This window comes from Plecotus auritus, assembly GCF_963455305.1.
Source record: "Plecotus auritus genome assembly, chromosome: 8".
Classification (NCBI taxonomy): domain Eukaryota; kingdom Metazoa; phylum Chordata; class Mammalia; order Chiroptera; family Vespertilionidae; genus Plecotus; species Plecotus auritus.
Genome location: NC_137782.1, coordinates 118,864,489 through 118,881,243, shown reverse-complemented (window position 1 = coordinate 118,881,243; position 16,755 = coordinate 118,864,489). Strand labels below are relative to the sequence as shown.

Sequence of the window (16,755 nt, the reverse complement as noted above, 5' to 3'; positions counted from 1 at the left end):
TTCGGGGGGTGCCGCAGTTGTGGATTTTCAGGCTTCCGATAAGCTCCACTTTCCCTTTCAAGATGGCGCAGTCTCCGCGTCCGAGCCCGTAGCTCCGGGAGGGGCCCCAGCCGCAGTGGGAGCTGCCTGGTCAGGGGAACCCCGTGTAGTAGTCCCCCACCTTCTCCTGGAGTTTAGCTGTCCCTTAACTTGCCAACAAACACTCCTCGTGCAACCATCAGCTGTTCTTTCTTTCTGCTCTGGGACAAGGCTCGGAACACGTCTGTCTATTCGCCACCATTTTTCTCCCCTCTCCCTGAAGTCTTAAATATGTGTTTTTTTCCATTGATTTTTAGAGAGGAAAGGGGAGGGATAAAGAGATAGAAACATCAATGAGAGAGAATCATTGGTCAGCTGTCTCCTGCACACCCCGTACTGGGGATTCAGCCCAAAACCCGGGCATGTGCCCTCACTGAGAATCAAACCATGACCTCCTGGTTCCTGGGTCAACACTTAACCACTGAACCTCACTGCCTGCTGGATCCAGAGGGATTTTTAACATGAAGGGCTTTATATGGGCCAGGGGTGCTGGCAGGCTTTGTTGGGATCCAGAGGAAAATGGTGCTCAGCACCGCAGAGCAGCAATTTTCAACCTTTCTCATCTCATGGCACGCATAAACAAATTACTAAAATTCTGTGGCACACCAAAAAATATACTTTTTGCAGATCTGACCAAAAAAAAAAAAGGGTATAATTTTGATATATTTATACCAGATGGCTATTGTTGTGTTGGCTGATGTCATTATTTTATTCGACAGTCTAGCAGGAAAGAGGTCACTGTCAGATATGGTGTGTTTTAAATGTTAAAAATTACTGCCATCAAGGATGCCCGTCCCTTCCACATTTCCCCATGATGTCCTCCTTAGCTGCCCCCCACCTGCTGCAGGAGCTCCACACCCCACCCAGGCCCAGAAAGGCTCTCTGCCTTGTTTAGCTGTTTCACAGGCACAGCTCTTGCCTCCCAAGAAGTTAGGACATTCTTGAGGGAGCATATTGTTAACCCCTCTGAGTCTTCCTTTTCTTCATCTACAAAACTGATAAAACTGCAGCGCTGGTATCCGTCCACCTACCTCACACATTGTCAGAGGTTCAAATGAAGGATGAATGTTAGGGACACGGAGATGCTGGTGACACTCCTCCTGCAGCCACCTGCTGCAGACCTGCCCCCCCCCCCCCCCGCCCGCAAGGCCACCCTCAGGGTACTGCCCGGGCTCGGCTGGGAAGCTTGAGGGGCCTCTGGGGCTATTTCCACAAGGTCAGAAGAGCCCTGGGCTAAAAGAGCTTCTACAAAAAGAGGGCAACAGGTAAGAACACTTCCAATGAAGTTTCTCGGACAGTGGTTCTCAGACTAGATTGGAAGTGAGGCTCCCCCAGAGGGCTTAAGTAAGATACAGAGAACAGGCCCACTTCAGAGTTCCTTTTTTTATTTTAATATTTTTATTGATTGATTTGAGAGAGAGAGAGAGGAAAAGAGGGAGGGAGAGAAGGAGGGAGGGAGAACAAGATTTGCTGTTCCACTTATTTACTAGTAAATACTACTTATGTATTTACTAGTGGCCTGGTGCATGAAATTCATGCACATTAAAAGGGAATTAATTAGAGGAAATATTTTAATATTGCTATTTGCCCTTTCTCTATAATAGAAGTGTCAGAGATGAAAGAAAATTAGTAAAATGTATATGAAAATTTTCCTCCTGTCAGAGTCTGGGGCGCACTGCAGAACCCAGAGTCAAGTCCCCGCCCACCTGCGTGTGCCTTGAAATTGCACGAGACCCAGACCCGGCCGGCCCCACCCCTGTCAAGCCTCACTGGGCAGAGGGTGCAGCCTCAGGACCCCCATCAAGCCCCGCTGGCGGGGGGTGCAGCCTCCCATCCCCCAGTCCAGTGGTGGGCGGGGGCACAGCCTCAGGTCCCCTGGTGCACCCTCAGGTCCCCTGGCCCGGCACTGGGGCGGGGCGGGGGGGGGCACAGCCTGAGGTCCTCCAGCCTGGTGCTGGGGCAGGGAGTGTGGCCTCAGGTCCCCCATCAAGCCCCGCCGGGCGGGGGGCAAGCCTGAGGTCCCCTTTCAAGCCCCGCTAGGTGGGGGCGCGGCCTGATGTCCCCTGTCAAGCCCTGCCAGGCAGGGGGCATGGCCTCAGGTCCCCCGGCCCAGCACCAGGACATAGGGCATGGCCTGAGATTTCCCGGGCCAGGGTGGGGGGCACGCCTTGAGGTCCCTGTCAAGCCCTGCATGGCGGGGTCACGGCCTCAAGTCCCCCGGCCTGGCGCCAGGATGGGGGCCATGGCCTCAGGTCCTCCAGCCCACCACTGGGGCGGGGGGCACAGCCTAAGTTCCCCTGTCAAGCCCCGCCAGGTGGGGAGCATGGCCTCAGGTCCCACAACCCAGCACTGGGGCATGGGGTGCAGCCTCATGTCCCCCCGCCCGGTTCTGGGGCAGTTTGTACGGCCTGAGGTCCCCCATCAAGCTCCGCTGGGCGGGGGACATGGCCTGAGGTCCCCCGTCAAGCCCTGCCAGGCGGGGAGGCATGGCCTGAGGTCCCCTGTCAAGGTCCGCCGGGCAGGGGGTGCAGCCTGAGGTTCCCTGGCCCGGTGCCAGGGCGTGGGGCATGACCTGAGGTCCCCCGGCCTTGCACGGGGGTAAAGGGCATGGCCTGAGGTCCCCTATCAAGCCCCACCAGGGGGTGCAACCTGAGGTTCCATGCCTGGGCACAGCACCACGCAGCCTCAGGTCCCTGCTGATTGCTTGTTAAGGCTCATTATGAGAACTCAGCCTCTGCTGTGGGCGCAGCCATCTTGTGTTACAGGATCCCCATCTCTGCTGTGGGTGCAGCCATCTTGTTATGGCGTGATGGTCAATTTGCATATTCCCTCTTTATTATATAAGATTGGTTGATTTTTCTATGTGCCCTGACCAAGGATTGACCTGAAACCTTGGTGTATCAGGACGATGTTCTAACCAAGTAACCTACCTGGCCAGGGCTCACCACAGATTTTCTGATTCAAGAAGTCTGGGGTGGGGACTGAGAATTTATGTTTCTACAAGTTCCTGGGTGCTGCTGGTGCTACTGGTCTGGGGGACCCCACTTTGAGAACCTCTGCTCTAGAAAATGGAGGAGAAAAGGATACTCATTTTGAAGACTACAGACACAGGCGTTCCCTCCATCCTTCCTTTTCACTTCCCTTCTTTCTTTTTTCTTTCTCGCTTCTTTGTCCCACATTTATTATTAGAACACAAGTCTGCGCTGGGCTGACCAGAGAGCCATTGGCTGCCGGGGGCCAGGCCTGTGGTGTGACTAGATGTGGAGGAGTTGAGTGAGTCAGCCACCAATGGAGGGGAAATACCATGTTCCGGGCAAGGCGCCAGGGCATCCTGCCAGGCCCTGTGAGAGGCGGGGCACTGCACGAAGACAGGGCAGCCCCCCACCCCACCCCTCATCCCCCACTCCTGGTCGGGTGGTCCCCAGGCAGCAGGATGCTGGGTGAACAGCTGGTCTGTGGGGGAAGCACCTGACCCAGTGGGAAGCCTGGCCCCAGGCCCTCGCCCAGCCAGGCCTTCAGAGGCAGGGCTGGAGAGCAGGCTCAGCAGCACAGGGAGCAGCCAGCCTCTGGCCCGTAGATGCCACGTTGTTGAATTTCCCCTTTGCTCCAGTGTCTTCATGCCCCCTCCCGCCCTGGGACCCGTGTTGAACCCCGGAGTTCACCTTCCCTTAGACTCAGCCACCAGACTCCGTGGGCCTCCCGTGCCCTCCCTAACTGACCAGGGTCTCATTCCTCAGGGCTCCCCTTCCTATTTTCAAAGATCGCTAACCAATCTGGTCAATGGAAACTAAGACTTGCCACCTGTGGCGCAGCTGGCATTGTTCAGTGGTTGAACATCGACCTGTGAACCACATCACGGGTTGATTCCCGGTCAGTGCACATGCCCGGGTTGCAGGCTCAGTCCCCAGTAGGGGGTGTGCAGGAGGCAGCCGATCCATGATTCTCTCTCATCATTGCTGTTTCTATCTCACTTTCCCTCTCCCTTCCTCTCTGAAATCAATAAAATATATTACTAAAAAAAAAAAAAAAAAAAAAAAAAGACTTGTGTCATCAGAGCCCGATGAAAATGCCAGGATCCACGTCATGCAGAGGCGCAGCTCCATGAGGGACTCGGCCCGGGCTTCTTCATGCGGTTTAACTCCAGGGCATTGCTTCCTCCTCTTCTAGATCCATTTCTTCAGCCAATAGGATGCACACAGCAGGGCTGTGGGGTTACACGAGATAATATCACAGAAGTCCTTGGCAACTTTACCAGTTGCCCGCCACAGCCAAGGGCTGGCCCCAGCTTCTGAGATTCCTCTGGTAACGCAGCCGGTCAGGCCCCACTCCCTGTGCTGCTCAGCCTGTGTCAAGCCCTGCCTCCGACGGCCTGGCTGGGGGAGAATTTGGTGCCCTCACATCTACCTGCCAGACTCCATGCAGGCAGCCTCTGATATGAAACCCCTTCCTTGGGGTCTGCCTGGGCAGAGAAGTGGCTCAGTGAGGAGACTGGGAGCCCAGACTCCAGAGCCAGCAGCCTGGCCTCAGGTCCTTGAGCCTCCACTGCTGATTGTGTCTGTGGGCAACGTACTGTGGGCAAGGTACTGTGAAGGGAGGGGCGCACTGCAGCCTGCCATGCGGTGAGGGGGATCTGGTGGATTCGCATGCTAAGGGACTTGACCTTGGTGAGCTCCAGGTGAGCCTGGGCATCAGCACTTGTCACCTAGCTGAGCAAGGCCATGCAGGAGCCCACGCAGGAGCCCAGGGCTCTGTGTTCCGCTCCTGACTTTGCTGGCTCCTATGGTGCTCCCTTCAGCACTGTGGGTTAGTCCCGCATGGCGGGGAATTTGCTTTCCAACCAATCTGTGTACCTCAGAGGTGCTTCTGCAGCCCTAACTGGAGTCCAGGGGTGAGCACAGCCCAGCGTGGCCCACAGCTAAGTTATTGGTCCGTAAATAAGTTATTTAAACTTGACAGTCAAGGTCAATAGAAACAAACCAATAGAAAAATGGGCAAAGGACACAGAGAGACACTTCTCTGAAGTGCATGTCAGAATGACCAATAAGCACATGAAAAGATGCTCAGATTTGTTAATAGGAAATTGCAAATGAAAGTGAGATGCCATTGTTTACCGATCAGAGTGCCCAAAGTTTAAGTGACTCCATTTGTAAAGAAGCAATGTTAACCCCCATGCGTGTGCCTGTGGCAGGGCCTCTCAGCTTCCGCACACTGATACTTGGGGCCAGATAATTCCTCACCGCGGGGCTGTCTTGTGTGCTGCAGGCTGTGCAGCAGGGACCTGGCCTCCACCCACTAGATGACAGTAGCACCCGCTCTCCCTCCAGCTGGGACAACCAAAAGTGTCTCCAGACACTGTCAAATGTTCCCAGTGCATATACAGAACCACTGTATATAAACACTTATAGCCATATATCATTTTCTGAACATATTTTCCTAAGAAAATGTTTTATCGATTTTTTTTTTTAGAGGGAAAGGGAAAAGGGGAGAGAAACATGGATGGGCTGCCTCCTGCACACCCCCTACTGGGGATTGAGCCACAACCCGGGCATGTGCCCTGACCGGGAATGAAACTGGCGACCTCTCGGTGCATGAGACGACGCTCAACTATTGAGCCACACAGGCCATGGCGGAACACATTTCATTTTAATCACCATTTTACAGACTAGGAGACAGGCAGAGAGGCCCAGGGACTTTCTCGGGGTCACAGTGTCAGTTGGGTGTCTGATTTCAGAGCTGTTTCTTGCCTGAAACACATCCAGTTGCTCCACCACAGTCGTCTGACTTGTTGTAGGTGGGGGAACTTCAGGGCCATGTGTCCAGGCAAGAGTCACGGTCGGGGAAGGAGCGTTTGCTGTGGTCCAGCTGAGCTCCGTGGTGTCTGAAACCTTCACGGTGAGCCCCAGCTGCAGCCTCCTGCAGGGACACCAGCCTCCTGAGCAAGGCTGACAGCCACTTGCAAAGACCTAGAGCCAGCAGCATGTTGGCTGAACCAGAGCGGCCTCTTCTCAATTCAGGGGGAAGGTGGAGCAGTGGGGTGAGTGTGCGCATGAGGAGGGGTAGTGATGCCAGCCTGGGCCTGGTTCTTTCTTGATTTCCCTCCCTCTGGCCCTCTCCCAAAGCCCTGCTGCTGCTAGCAGAGTGAGCCGTGGTCCTACCCAAGTGGGGGGCTGCAGCAGGGTGTGCCAGCTACATGAAGCCTGGTGGCTCAGCCTTGGGCCTGGCCATGGTGAGGCCGATTTCCTGCTGGCTTGTCTGTTTGGGGCATTGGATTAACGAGCTCCAAGGTAAGAACCCGTGCAGTAGCTCCTGCACCCCTGGGTGTCTGTGCAGTGGGCATCCAAGCTGGGTGGGTGCAGGATGGAGGAGGGAAGGGTGGCAGGGGAACGGTCAGGATATTTGGGTTGGAACATGCCTTCCAGACCTCTGAGCCCAAATCTGTTTTCTAGACTTGCTCACGGGCAGTCACCTGAGCAGCCTGTGACACCGGAGGCAGTCAAGATGCGCAGAGGCGCCCAGCCCTGTTCCCTGTACCATCTGGCTGCTCCCTGGGCCTGTGACAGACCAGAGCGGGAGGGAGCTCTGGACTGACCTGAGCGCCCTGGTCACACTCCTGGGAGGACAAGTGCTGCTCAGGGAACGTGAGGTGCGATCTTCATTAAATAATCAAGGCTTAGCTTTTTAAAGGGAAACTTCTCAGAGCGGCTTCTAAGAAATCCTCTGGTCATGTGCCCCCCTCCTGCCCTGCAGGGGCTCTGCTGGCAGGAGTTCAGGTTGAGCAAGCAGCCCCCTCCCTGGCAAGGAGGAGCTGATGGGCATCCTGCCAACCCCGTCTCCTGGCAGATGTGCACATGCGCCCTGAGAGCGCTATCATATGCACACTCCTTATGGAGGGCGGGTCAGAGCTCAAGATCTTAGTGGGGAAACCAGGTGCCAATGACTCGCTCCTCAGCTCATCACACCTCAGGGAGGCGATGGCAGCTGTGACAGGCACTAAGTAGAGCTTCCTCCAAGCCGTGGGTTCTCCACCTGCTGCACACGAGACTCCTGGGCTCCGCCAGCGCCCAGGCCACACCCAGCCTTGATATCAGATTCTCTGGGAGAGGAGCCTGGGAATCAGTTTTTAAAAAAACACAAGCTCCCAAGGTGGCTCCAATGCTGAGTTAAGAACCTCTGCTCTCAGTGGACTTCGGTACAAAGCGGGACTGGATGCCGTAGGAATTTTGAAATTTCCAATTATTTTGGAGGCTGGGACTGAAGGAAGGGCCCTTTGTAAATGAGGCAGGAGATAAAGGTGCCCCAGGGCTGGGAGAGCTGCGGGACCAAGCACAGGTGCAATGCCTCCCACCCTGCAGCCCGGCCCCCCACTCAGCAGTCTGCACAGAAGCCACTGATGGACAGCATGTCACCTAACCAGCCTTTAAAGTACCAGCCTTTCCTACTTCAGGACCCTCACAGCCCGATCCAATCGTAGGCTCCAAATTTGAGATGGGCAAGCAGCCATATATCATTTGGCTGACAACTCCTAAGTCATTCCTCACTCTGTGTAGGTGCAGATCATGAAGGGCCCCAACATCTGATTAAAACCACCCAAATCTAATCCGTATTACCTCACAGCTACTAGAACGGCTACTATCTATAACCTACATGTATATTTATTTACAGAATCAGGAAATAGATACTGGCGAGGGGGTGAAGAAATCAGAAACGCTGTGCTTGTGTGCTGTTGGTGGGGATGTAGCATGGTACAGTGACTGTGGAAAACAATATGGCCAGCTCCTCAAAACATTAAAAACAGAATCGCCGTGTGACCCAACAATTCTGTCTGGGTCGAAACTCAAAGGAATTGGAAGCAGGGACTTGAGATATTTGTGCACCATGTTCACAGCAGCAGTGTTCACAACAGCAAAAAGGTGGAAGCAAATGGATAAATGGATAACTAAAAAATGTTCTATACACACAATGGGACACTATTCAGCCTTAAAAAGAGGATTCTGACACATGGGACATGGATGAAGCGTCACTTTAAGCAAAATAAGCCAATCACAAAAGGAGAAACACAATATGATTCCATTGGTAATAGTCAAATCCAGAAACAAGGAGAATGGTAGCTGCCAGGGGCTGGAGTGGGAGAGGAATGGGGAGTGTGGAATGGGCAGCTTCAGTTTTGCAGGATGAGTTCTGTGGAGGGATGGTGGTGGTGGATACAAAACAATGTAACCACCTAATGCCATTCAACTGCACACTTAAAAATGGTTAAGATGGTAAATTTTGTTAAACCCCCACACCCTTTCCCCCTCCCCCACCCACCCACCCACAGCCAGCAATGGGCACACACACAGGAGCCGACACTTTCACCAAAAGTGGTTTATCAGAGTAACGGCTGGAAGGAGCAGGGAGGCGGGGAGGAGCCTACACGTACAGGTGGGCAAAGTGGGTCCACAATGGTTTGTCTGGAAAATACAGTAATTAATAAATAGTACAAGAATAAACTGTGTTTTGTGCACTGATAACTGTAAACCAGTTTGCCCACCCTGTATTCATTCGGCTTCTACCTGGGGGCAGGGGACTAGAGAGGAGAGCTCCAGCTCCAGATGGGGCAGAGACCAGGTACTTCCGACGTGCCTGGATTCCTCCCGATTCGGACAGGAAATGTCTGATTCACAGGGGACTTGTAATCAAGCTGGTAGTGTTCTTGATGAGAACCCAGAAAGTCAGCCTAAACGCACACAATCTGTTACAAGCAAGCGAGTAGGGTGGGCGCTGCCACCTGGAACCTGAGGGGAGGACCTCCGACAGCGCTGGCTGCGGCCCACCTCAGGGTCCCAGGAGCTCACAGCTGCGCTGAGGCCTGTGAGCCCCGCCACTCACTCTCCAGGCCACTGGGATTAGAGAACAATATTGTAGCTAGACCCATCCTCTTCATCCGTTCTGGTGTGGGCCTACTTATGTTTCAAAAAAAATCAAATGTGCCCTCAGAGAAGAGCATTTCCAGGACTGAGTATTCCAGGGAGCATGCCGTCTTAAACAGAAGGGAGGCCGCCCACGAGGCTGCTGAACTGAGGGGAGCAGGGCGAGATTCCTGGCCACCACAGGAAAGCTCTACATGTCTGCTCCCAGACCAGGAATAAGAATATTCTAGGAGAGAAACTCAGCTACACAGGAAACACCTGGAAGGAGTGGGCAGGAAGGACAGAGGCCACCTCTCTCTGGACACAGGTCACGGCCTGTCTGTGTCCAGCCCCCTGGCGCTGAGTTTTCTTCTGTGCTGATGCCCGGCCCTGGGGCTGGGCAGCCATGTGCCTCAGACCACAGAGGACTGACTGGCTCCCACAATCGGGGATGAGGGGAAATTAAGTAGGCTTGGCCCCTTACTTTCAAGACGCAGCTTCCCCTGTGGTGCAGGGCTCACGGGACCCTTCTTCCTGTACCCTAGCTGGCGAGCCCTGCTCCTGGGGGTTTCCCCAGTGTGGGCAGGGGAGGCCCAGCTGGCTTCTGTCACATGTCTAGAGGAAGCAGTGTGGTCACTCCCCCCAGCAAGGCCTTCTTCCCCACCCAGACGCACAGCTCCTCCCCCCGGCTTCCTCTCTCCTGGCCTTGGGGCCAGAAACGGGCTTCAGGAGGGCAGGCTGCAGCGGAAGGGGCAGGCTGGGGTCACAGGGAAGGCTGTGGAGCTGAGTTCTCCCCCAGGTCCTCTGCCAAGAACAGGAAGAGGAGCCGAGAAGGGACTGTGCTGAGAAATCCCAGTCCTGAGCTCTCAAATCACAAATGCAGAAACCACAAACCAAGGAAAGAATAAAAAAAACCCAAGCTTTAATTTTTTTTTCTCTCCCAATAGCTAGTTCCAGTGATGTTTATTACTCAGCCTGAGCTGGAATAACCTTAGACAAAAATAGAAACAGCCTCTGGTTTTACTGAGCCTTCGTACAGTCCTGACTTTTAAGTTCACGTCAGGGCCCCTGGCTGTGGTGCCAGAGACCACGGGAGGCCAGACGGAGCAGGGTCTGCACAGAGCAGCGTGGGCCTCAGAGCAGAGCCAGAGAAAGACAGCCAAGCAACTCGTTCCAACAGTGCAGCCTGGCTGGCGACAGGGTTTTACGTGTAGGGTGAGCTGCTGGGGCCCTGGAGAGACCAGCCCAGACTCAGAGCTAATCTGGCCTAGAAGGACATGTGGCCACATGCCAGCAGGGCCACGGCCCTGGCCCAGGCCCAGAAGCTGGGTGGATGGAGGTCTGTGCCACCCTGTGCTTGGCCCAGGGAAAGAGCCTAGGTGGAGTCTGGGGAACTCTGTCCACAGGACCGATGCAGCAGGGGTGAGCGTGGGCGGCGGGCTCTGTCCGCAGGGTTGGTGCAGCAGGGCCGGGCGTGGGCGGCGGGCTCTGTCCGCAGGGCCGAGTGTGGGTGGCGGGCTCTGTCCGCAGGGTTGGTGCAGCAGGGGTGAGCGTGGGCGGCGGGCTCTGTCCGCAGGGCCGGGCGTGGGCGGCGGGCTCTGTCCGCAGGGCCAGACGTGGGTGGTGGACTCTGTCCGCAGGACCGGGCGTGGGCGGCGGGCTCTGTCCACAGGGCCGGATGTGGGCGGTGGACTCTGTCCACAGGGCCGGACGTGGGTGGCGAACTCTGTCTGCAGGACCGGGCGTGGGCGGCGGGCTCTGTCCACAGGGCCGGACGTGGGTGGTGGGCTCTGTCCGCAGGGCCGGGCGTGGGCGGCGGCTGTCCCTTCTCCGGAGCCCAGGATCCCGCCTGCAGTCACTGGCTGCTCAGGGCAACGGGCCCTCACCTTCCTACCTGGAGGAGCAGGGCTCTCACCTCTAAGTTTCCTGCAGCACAGGGGGCCCTCCCCTCGGAGGGCCTCGGGGATTTGCTAAACTTGTGTACGTCCTGAGATGGAGAGGGTGAGGATGACCAAAGCTAGCACTTTCCTGGGGAAGCTGCTCCTCCGAACCCAGCATCACTGCTGTGCTCTGCATTGTCACTGGACCGCCGGGTTCCGGTCTCCTGGTTCTCACCGAAGGGCAGGCCAGGCCGGCCCTCCCGGGGCCTCTGGGCCACTCCAGGCCAGACAGCCGGCTGTGGCGGCTATCGCAGGGGCTGCTTGAGCTCGAACAGGCCTGTCCCGCCCTTGACAACTTTCCCAACCACGAGGCAGGCGGAAGGAGACCTCAGCTCGTCATGGGATCCTGGGGGACAGAGCACGTGTTAGGTGGCTGAGGGAGGAGCTGGGGGTCGTGTGAAGGCTTGGACGGGGCACTTTGGAGCAGCCCAAGGTCCCGGAGGCTAACTGCCCTGCACTTGAGAGAAGGCCCTTTTCCCTTCAAAACAACACAGAGGCGCTTCCTGCCTGCTGCCACCCTCCCCAACCGCTTCCTCCATGAGATCTCGCTTGGGAAAGGCGAAGGCGTGTGGAAAGGTGCCCCAAGAACAGCCCGCTTGTCCGGAGCAGATTCAGGAGGGCCGCCCCGCCCACACTGACCCAGCATGGTGGCCTGCTTCAGGAACTGGAAACTGGTCTCAAACGTCATCTGCTGCAGAGGGGACGAGCTTGACTGGATCCCAAAGCGGTTCAGCGGCTTGTAAACACCCTCAAAGCACATGTAGTCGGCAACCAGGGAGAGATGGCGGGGATCAACCGCAATGCCTGTCACATGGGCAGCAATGTCAGGAAGGATGCAGTGCTGGGGCAGTGGCTCCCGACAGGCTCCACCCCCAGCTCCAGCACGTATTCCCTCCCTAACCGGGCCTGTCCCCCCTTCTCCCTCACTACACTGCCTCCCTGCTCCGCCGCCACAGCCACACAGGAAACAGGGAAACAGGTTCCAGATGGGGTGTGAGAAGTGACAGCACTGCTTTCACTCGAGAACTGAAACCCTGAGGGCTGGACAGGCCAAGTTGTTGTTAGCATGTGCTGCCCCTGGTTTGCTCTCTGACATGTACTGTTGTAAGTTTTTCCCCGTAGCTTGAAGCAAACGGCCTGCACCTGCAGAGGATACACTCCCCAGCCGACTCGCGCGCTCCCCTCTGCCTGACCGAGTTGTGCCCACAGACATCCTGCTGTCTTCCCAGGGTGCCCCATTGTTCGGGCAGCTACCCCAGCTGAGGGTGAAAGCCCGACCCAGCCCCTCTCCAGGACATAAACACTCCTCGGTGCTGACGCCGCCGACACCTGGCCTCAGCTGCGGTGAGAGGATGTAATACAGTTTCTTAAACGCTCATGTCTCCTGGCCTGGCTCTTGCTGTGCGACCTAACAGTTATCAGGCAGAAGCTTTCAGAGGCCGGCAGGTGAGACACAAGTGGTGGCCCTCGATGATGGGACTTGCCACACGACACTGAAACACAAGTCGCCCCTTCCCCATGGTCACTCTCAGGGCCTCCTACAGCTACATGCTCATGGTACCCCATTTCAGTTCCCCGGCGCTGCTGGACGACACCCGAATCTCCCAATGCGTGTCCGCAGTCTCTTACCATACACAGCAAACACGTCCTTGATCTCCTTCTCGATCACGCGCAGGGCGGCCTCGATGCCGTACGTGCTGGCCATTGCATGGATGTCGTTGGAATAGAGGCGGCGCAAGTCCAGGACCTGGGGAGTAAGGAGGGACTGACTGGGAGGGCCCGGCCTCTGCAACCTCCACAGGCGACACCCAGGCTGCTCTCTCCTTGTCTGGCAGTCGAGCACAACTGATGACAAAGTGGCCAACATGTGGCCCAGGATAATCCAGAGGAAACAGTGTGGGCTGAGCTGCCGACAGGACACTGGCCGGGCCCCGGTCTGCTCCTCATTGCCAGAGCCAAGGGACTTGGCGCCCGCTTTAGAGTCAAGGTATTTTTTTTGTTTCGTTTTTGTTTATTTAACGGAAAGACCAGTTTCCTAGGATCGAGACACCCTCGATGGGTGAGGAAAGTTCCCTAGTGGAAGTACAAACACCTGTTCAGGGCACTTGAGCAGGGACAGTCAGCTGCAGGGCGTAACCTGGGCCTCGTCAGGGTCCAGTTCGACTGCCCTGGGGGCCCGATGGGGCTCCATGAGATGGCAGTCACCCCCACAAAAGACCTCGGAGGACCTGGGGGCTCGTCTGGGCTTGTTTAAACAAACTCGCAAGGATGACACAGAGCTCGCCCTGGTTGCCTCTCAGCAGGCGTGAGCCCTCCTGCTCTGTCTTCCGGAGGAAGATGTGGTGAGAGGGTCCAGGGCAGAAGGGGCGTCTGTGGGCAGCTGCTGTAGGGTAAGTCTGCGAGGCGGGAGAGCTCTGCGGCTTGCTGGGGACTAGAGGACCCTGGTTAGAGGGGTCCCAGCTCCCAGTATTCTGTGGGAAACACTTGTGCCCAGGGGCTGAGACAATCTCAGAGCATGGGGGGACTCAGGGAGGTGGGAGGAGCCAGGAGAGCTCAGACGAAAGGATAGACTTGCTGGCGGAGCAGGTGGGACAGAAACGTGGGCCTCTGCCGGCCGGGCCTGGGGGCTGGGCCTGGATCACCTCTATGCCTAGGGCCTGCTTCACCAGATAAAGTAAGCAGCTCCCAGGCCAGCCACTCGGCCAACTCTGTCTTACAACTGTGCTTTGAGAAGGTTTAATGTCAAGGAAAAGCATCTGTACTCAAACTAGTCTGAGAAACGGGGTTACAGTTAAGCAGGTTTCTGTACTGCGAGCCGTAACTGGGCTTACCCGCATTGTAGATCCCACACAGGTGGGCCAGGCCATGCCAACTTGGTTTGGGGACCCTGGGCTAGAAGTGCCAGCGGCTCAGCAAGGGCCAGAGCAGAGCAGCTGGCCCTGGCCCTGAGTGCGAGGCAGAGGCAACGCAGGCTGTGCACCAGCAGAGGGCCTGGGGGCCGTACCTCGGAGGCCAGCAGAGGGATGGGGGGCCGTACCTCGGAGGCCAGCAGAGGGATGGGGGGCCATACCTCAGAGGCCAGCAGAGGGCCCGGGGGACGTACCTCAGAGGCCAGCAGAGGGCCTGGGGGACGTACCTCGGAGGCCAGCAGAGGGATGGGGGGCCATACCTCGGAGGCCAGCAGAGGGCCCGGGGGACGTACCTCAGAGGCCAGCGGAGGGCCTAGGGGCCGTACCTCGGAGGCCAGCAGAGGGCCCGGGGGACGTACCTCAGAGGCCAGCAGAGGGATAGGGGGCCATACCTCGGAGGCCAGCAGAGGGCCCGGGGGACGTACCTCAGAGGCCAGCAGAGGGCCTGGGGGGACGTACCTCGGAGGCCAGCAGAGGGCCCAGGGGCCGTACCTCAGAGGCCAGCAGAGGGCCTGGGGGGACGTACCTCAGCATACTTGAACAGCTCTGGAAGGTTGATTCCTTCTGTGTTTAGGATGAGCTCCTTCTCGTTCTGGCTGTTGGTGGTTTCATTCAGAAGGCACCTCGTGATGCCCTTAGTTGCATAGATGACAGCACTGTGGGCCAAGGACACCACCAGGGAGCTCATGTCAAAGTTAATCTTCATCAGCGGGAGCTTCACCGTCACCTGCCAGAGGAGGAGAGCTGAGCCCAGGGAGATGGCCACCCCGAGCCCCGCAAGAAGGCAGAGGCCGCGCCAACTGGGTTCCCCGCGGTGCTCCAAAGCCCTCTTAGTAAGCACCTCGGCCGGCGACAGGTGGCCCTGCTGGGGGAGCTGGGTCAGTGTGTCTGCACGGTGAACCTGTGGCTAAGCCGACCATACAGAGCAGCCATCTCCAGTCCCCTACCGTGGTGGTAACAGCGGAGCAATAGGTCACAGGTGTCGGTGAGAATGGTGAAAATCACGTTGCCCAACATCGCCCTCGCTACCCTTTCAGTGACCACAAAGCAACACAGGGATCTGTGTGTGATCCTGGTCAGTGACTCCTGCCTGCACGGCCATAGGGCAACCTGAGTGGGTCAGGGCACAGGAAAGCCCTGTGTGGACTGTCTGGGCATCCACACCACCGGCTGCAAGGGAGCCACGTCCCAGGTCAGAGACCAAGGGCGGCAGGCAGCGGGTGGCAGGAATAAGTAAGTACCCTGTGGCCCCATGCAGCTTCCACAGGTGCCGACAACCTGCCGAACCGGGGCTGAATGAGGCGACATGTGAAAGCACCTTATAGGGCCTGGCAGGTCAGACCCCACATACACTCCTACTGAGAAGTCAGAGAAGTGGTCCTCTAGGGATTTGTAAGTCAAATGTGTGAGGCCTGATCTGGGGCAGAGGGTCCACAGCTGTCACCACATGTGAGCTTAAGGGCTCTGGGATTAAAGAGAGACACACCAACTCTCACGTGCCCCAAATGGTCGCCCAGCCCAGCAGCAGGCCCCTCCCGCCGCCCGCTTTCCCCCCCGCCCAGCCACTCCCACCTGTGGCACTGACCACTGACCTGGCACCACAGGCTCTCCTCGGCGTCGTACTGGTAGTCCTCTATGAATGGGTGGGACTCCCGGACGGCCTGCACCCGGCGCTCCACGGCCTCGGCTCCCTGGGGCTCCTGGCTGCTGCTGAGCTTCCGGGGCTGCCTCGAGGGTGGAGCAGGGGCCGAGTTCTCCTCGGGGCCTGAGCCCACCTCTTCATCCTGCTCCTGGGCCGTGGGGGCGCCTTCCCCACGGACGTTTCCTTCCTCTGGCACATCCTCGTCGTCATTCTCCACCCCCTCCTCCTCGTCCTCACTCTCATAGTCGACCTGGCAGGGACGGAGCGCAGGCTGTCGCTGGGCCCACCATCGCTCTGGCTGTCTGCAGAAGCTTTATCTGACGGGCACACCCGGGCCCCACCTGTTCCTGTGGCCTGGGCCGCCATCCTCCTTGCCCCGCTGGCCCCCCAGTGCCCATGCCCCTCCTCACCCTCACCTTGTGAATTCCCTCAGAGCCCCCACCCTGCCCTTTGTCCTTAAGCCACCATGACACCAGAGGACTGGTTTGGGGGAGTGGACAGAGGTATTATCTTTTCATTTTAAAAACAGGAGGCAAGCTGATCGATGTTTCTCTCTCATCGATGTTTCTAACTCTCTATCCCTTTCCCTGCCTCTCTGTAAATTATCAATAAAATATATTTTAAAAAAAACAAAAACAAACAAAAAAAACAGGAGGCAGCCTGACTTCGCCTCCTTGCCAAAGGCCGCTGGGTCCTAGGCACTGATTCAGGTCCAGGGCAGCCAGACCCACAGGGCAGCCCTGGATGGCACCGCCCGATGCCTGCCCCGAGAACACCCTCTTCTCAGCTGAGGTGTGAGGGCAGGCTGGTCTGGCTTCAAGGTTCCTGACAGGTCCCAGCAGAGACAAAGGAGCAGCCTTATGTGTCAGGAATGACCTTTTAGGTCTGACGGAGGAGGGGAGTGTGACCACAGCCCCTCACCCTAGCCCAAGTCCCCTCACCTCCTCCTCTTGCTTCTCCCTGCGTTTGACATCAGAAGCATCGGCGTCTCCCTCCTCCGCTTCGGCGTCCACAATGTGCTCCTCCTCTCCCTCCTCGCCTTCCTGCTCTCCCTGTGGTGAGGCCCAGGAGGAACAAGATTCGCTCCAATTCCCACTGCCCGGGGAATCCATCTGTCCACCCACCAACTGATGCACCTACCTCCCACCTACCCTCCCACCCAACCCAGGGCATCCACCCAGCATCTACTCTGTGTAACCCTGATTCTACAGCTCCTCTTTGGTCTCTGTTTTCACATGGACCACCTGCAAAATGTTGCATTTAAAAAAAGTTTTTAAAGGGCCCAGACTCTCCAAGTC

The 16,755-nt window shown here is 57.1% G+C and overlaps 1 protein-coding gene across 1 annotated transcript in view; it reads right to left on the bottom strand.

Moving 5' to 3' along the window:
- Positions 1-9,864: 9,864 nt before the first annotated feature.
- Positions 9,865-16,755, bottom strand: part of POLR1A (RNA polymerase I subunit A) — a 77,993-nt gene continuing 71,102 nt past the window's right edge. Inside the window, exons 29-34 of the mRNA XM_080685128.1 lie at positions 16,399-16,509; positions 15,408-15,707; positions 14,342-14,542; positions 12,536-12,653; positions 11,546-11,710; positions 9,865-11,252 (exon numbers count right to left, since the gene is read on the bottom strand). Coding sequence (XP_080541254.1) covers positions 11,152-11,252; positions 11,546-11,710; positions 12,536-12,653; positions 14,342-14,542; positions 15,408-15,707; positions 16,399-16,509 — 996 coding nt within the window. The 3' untranslated portion in view covers positions 9,865-11,151. The remainder of the gene's footprint in view (positions 11,253-11,545; positions 11,711-12,535; positions 12,654-14,341; positions 14,543-15,407; positions 15,708-16,398; positions 16,510-16,755) is intronic.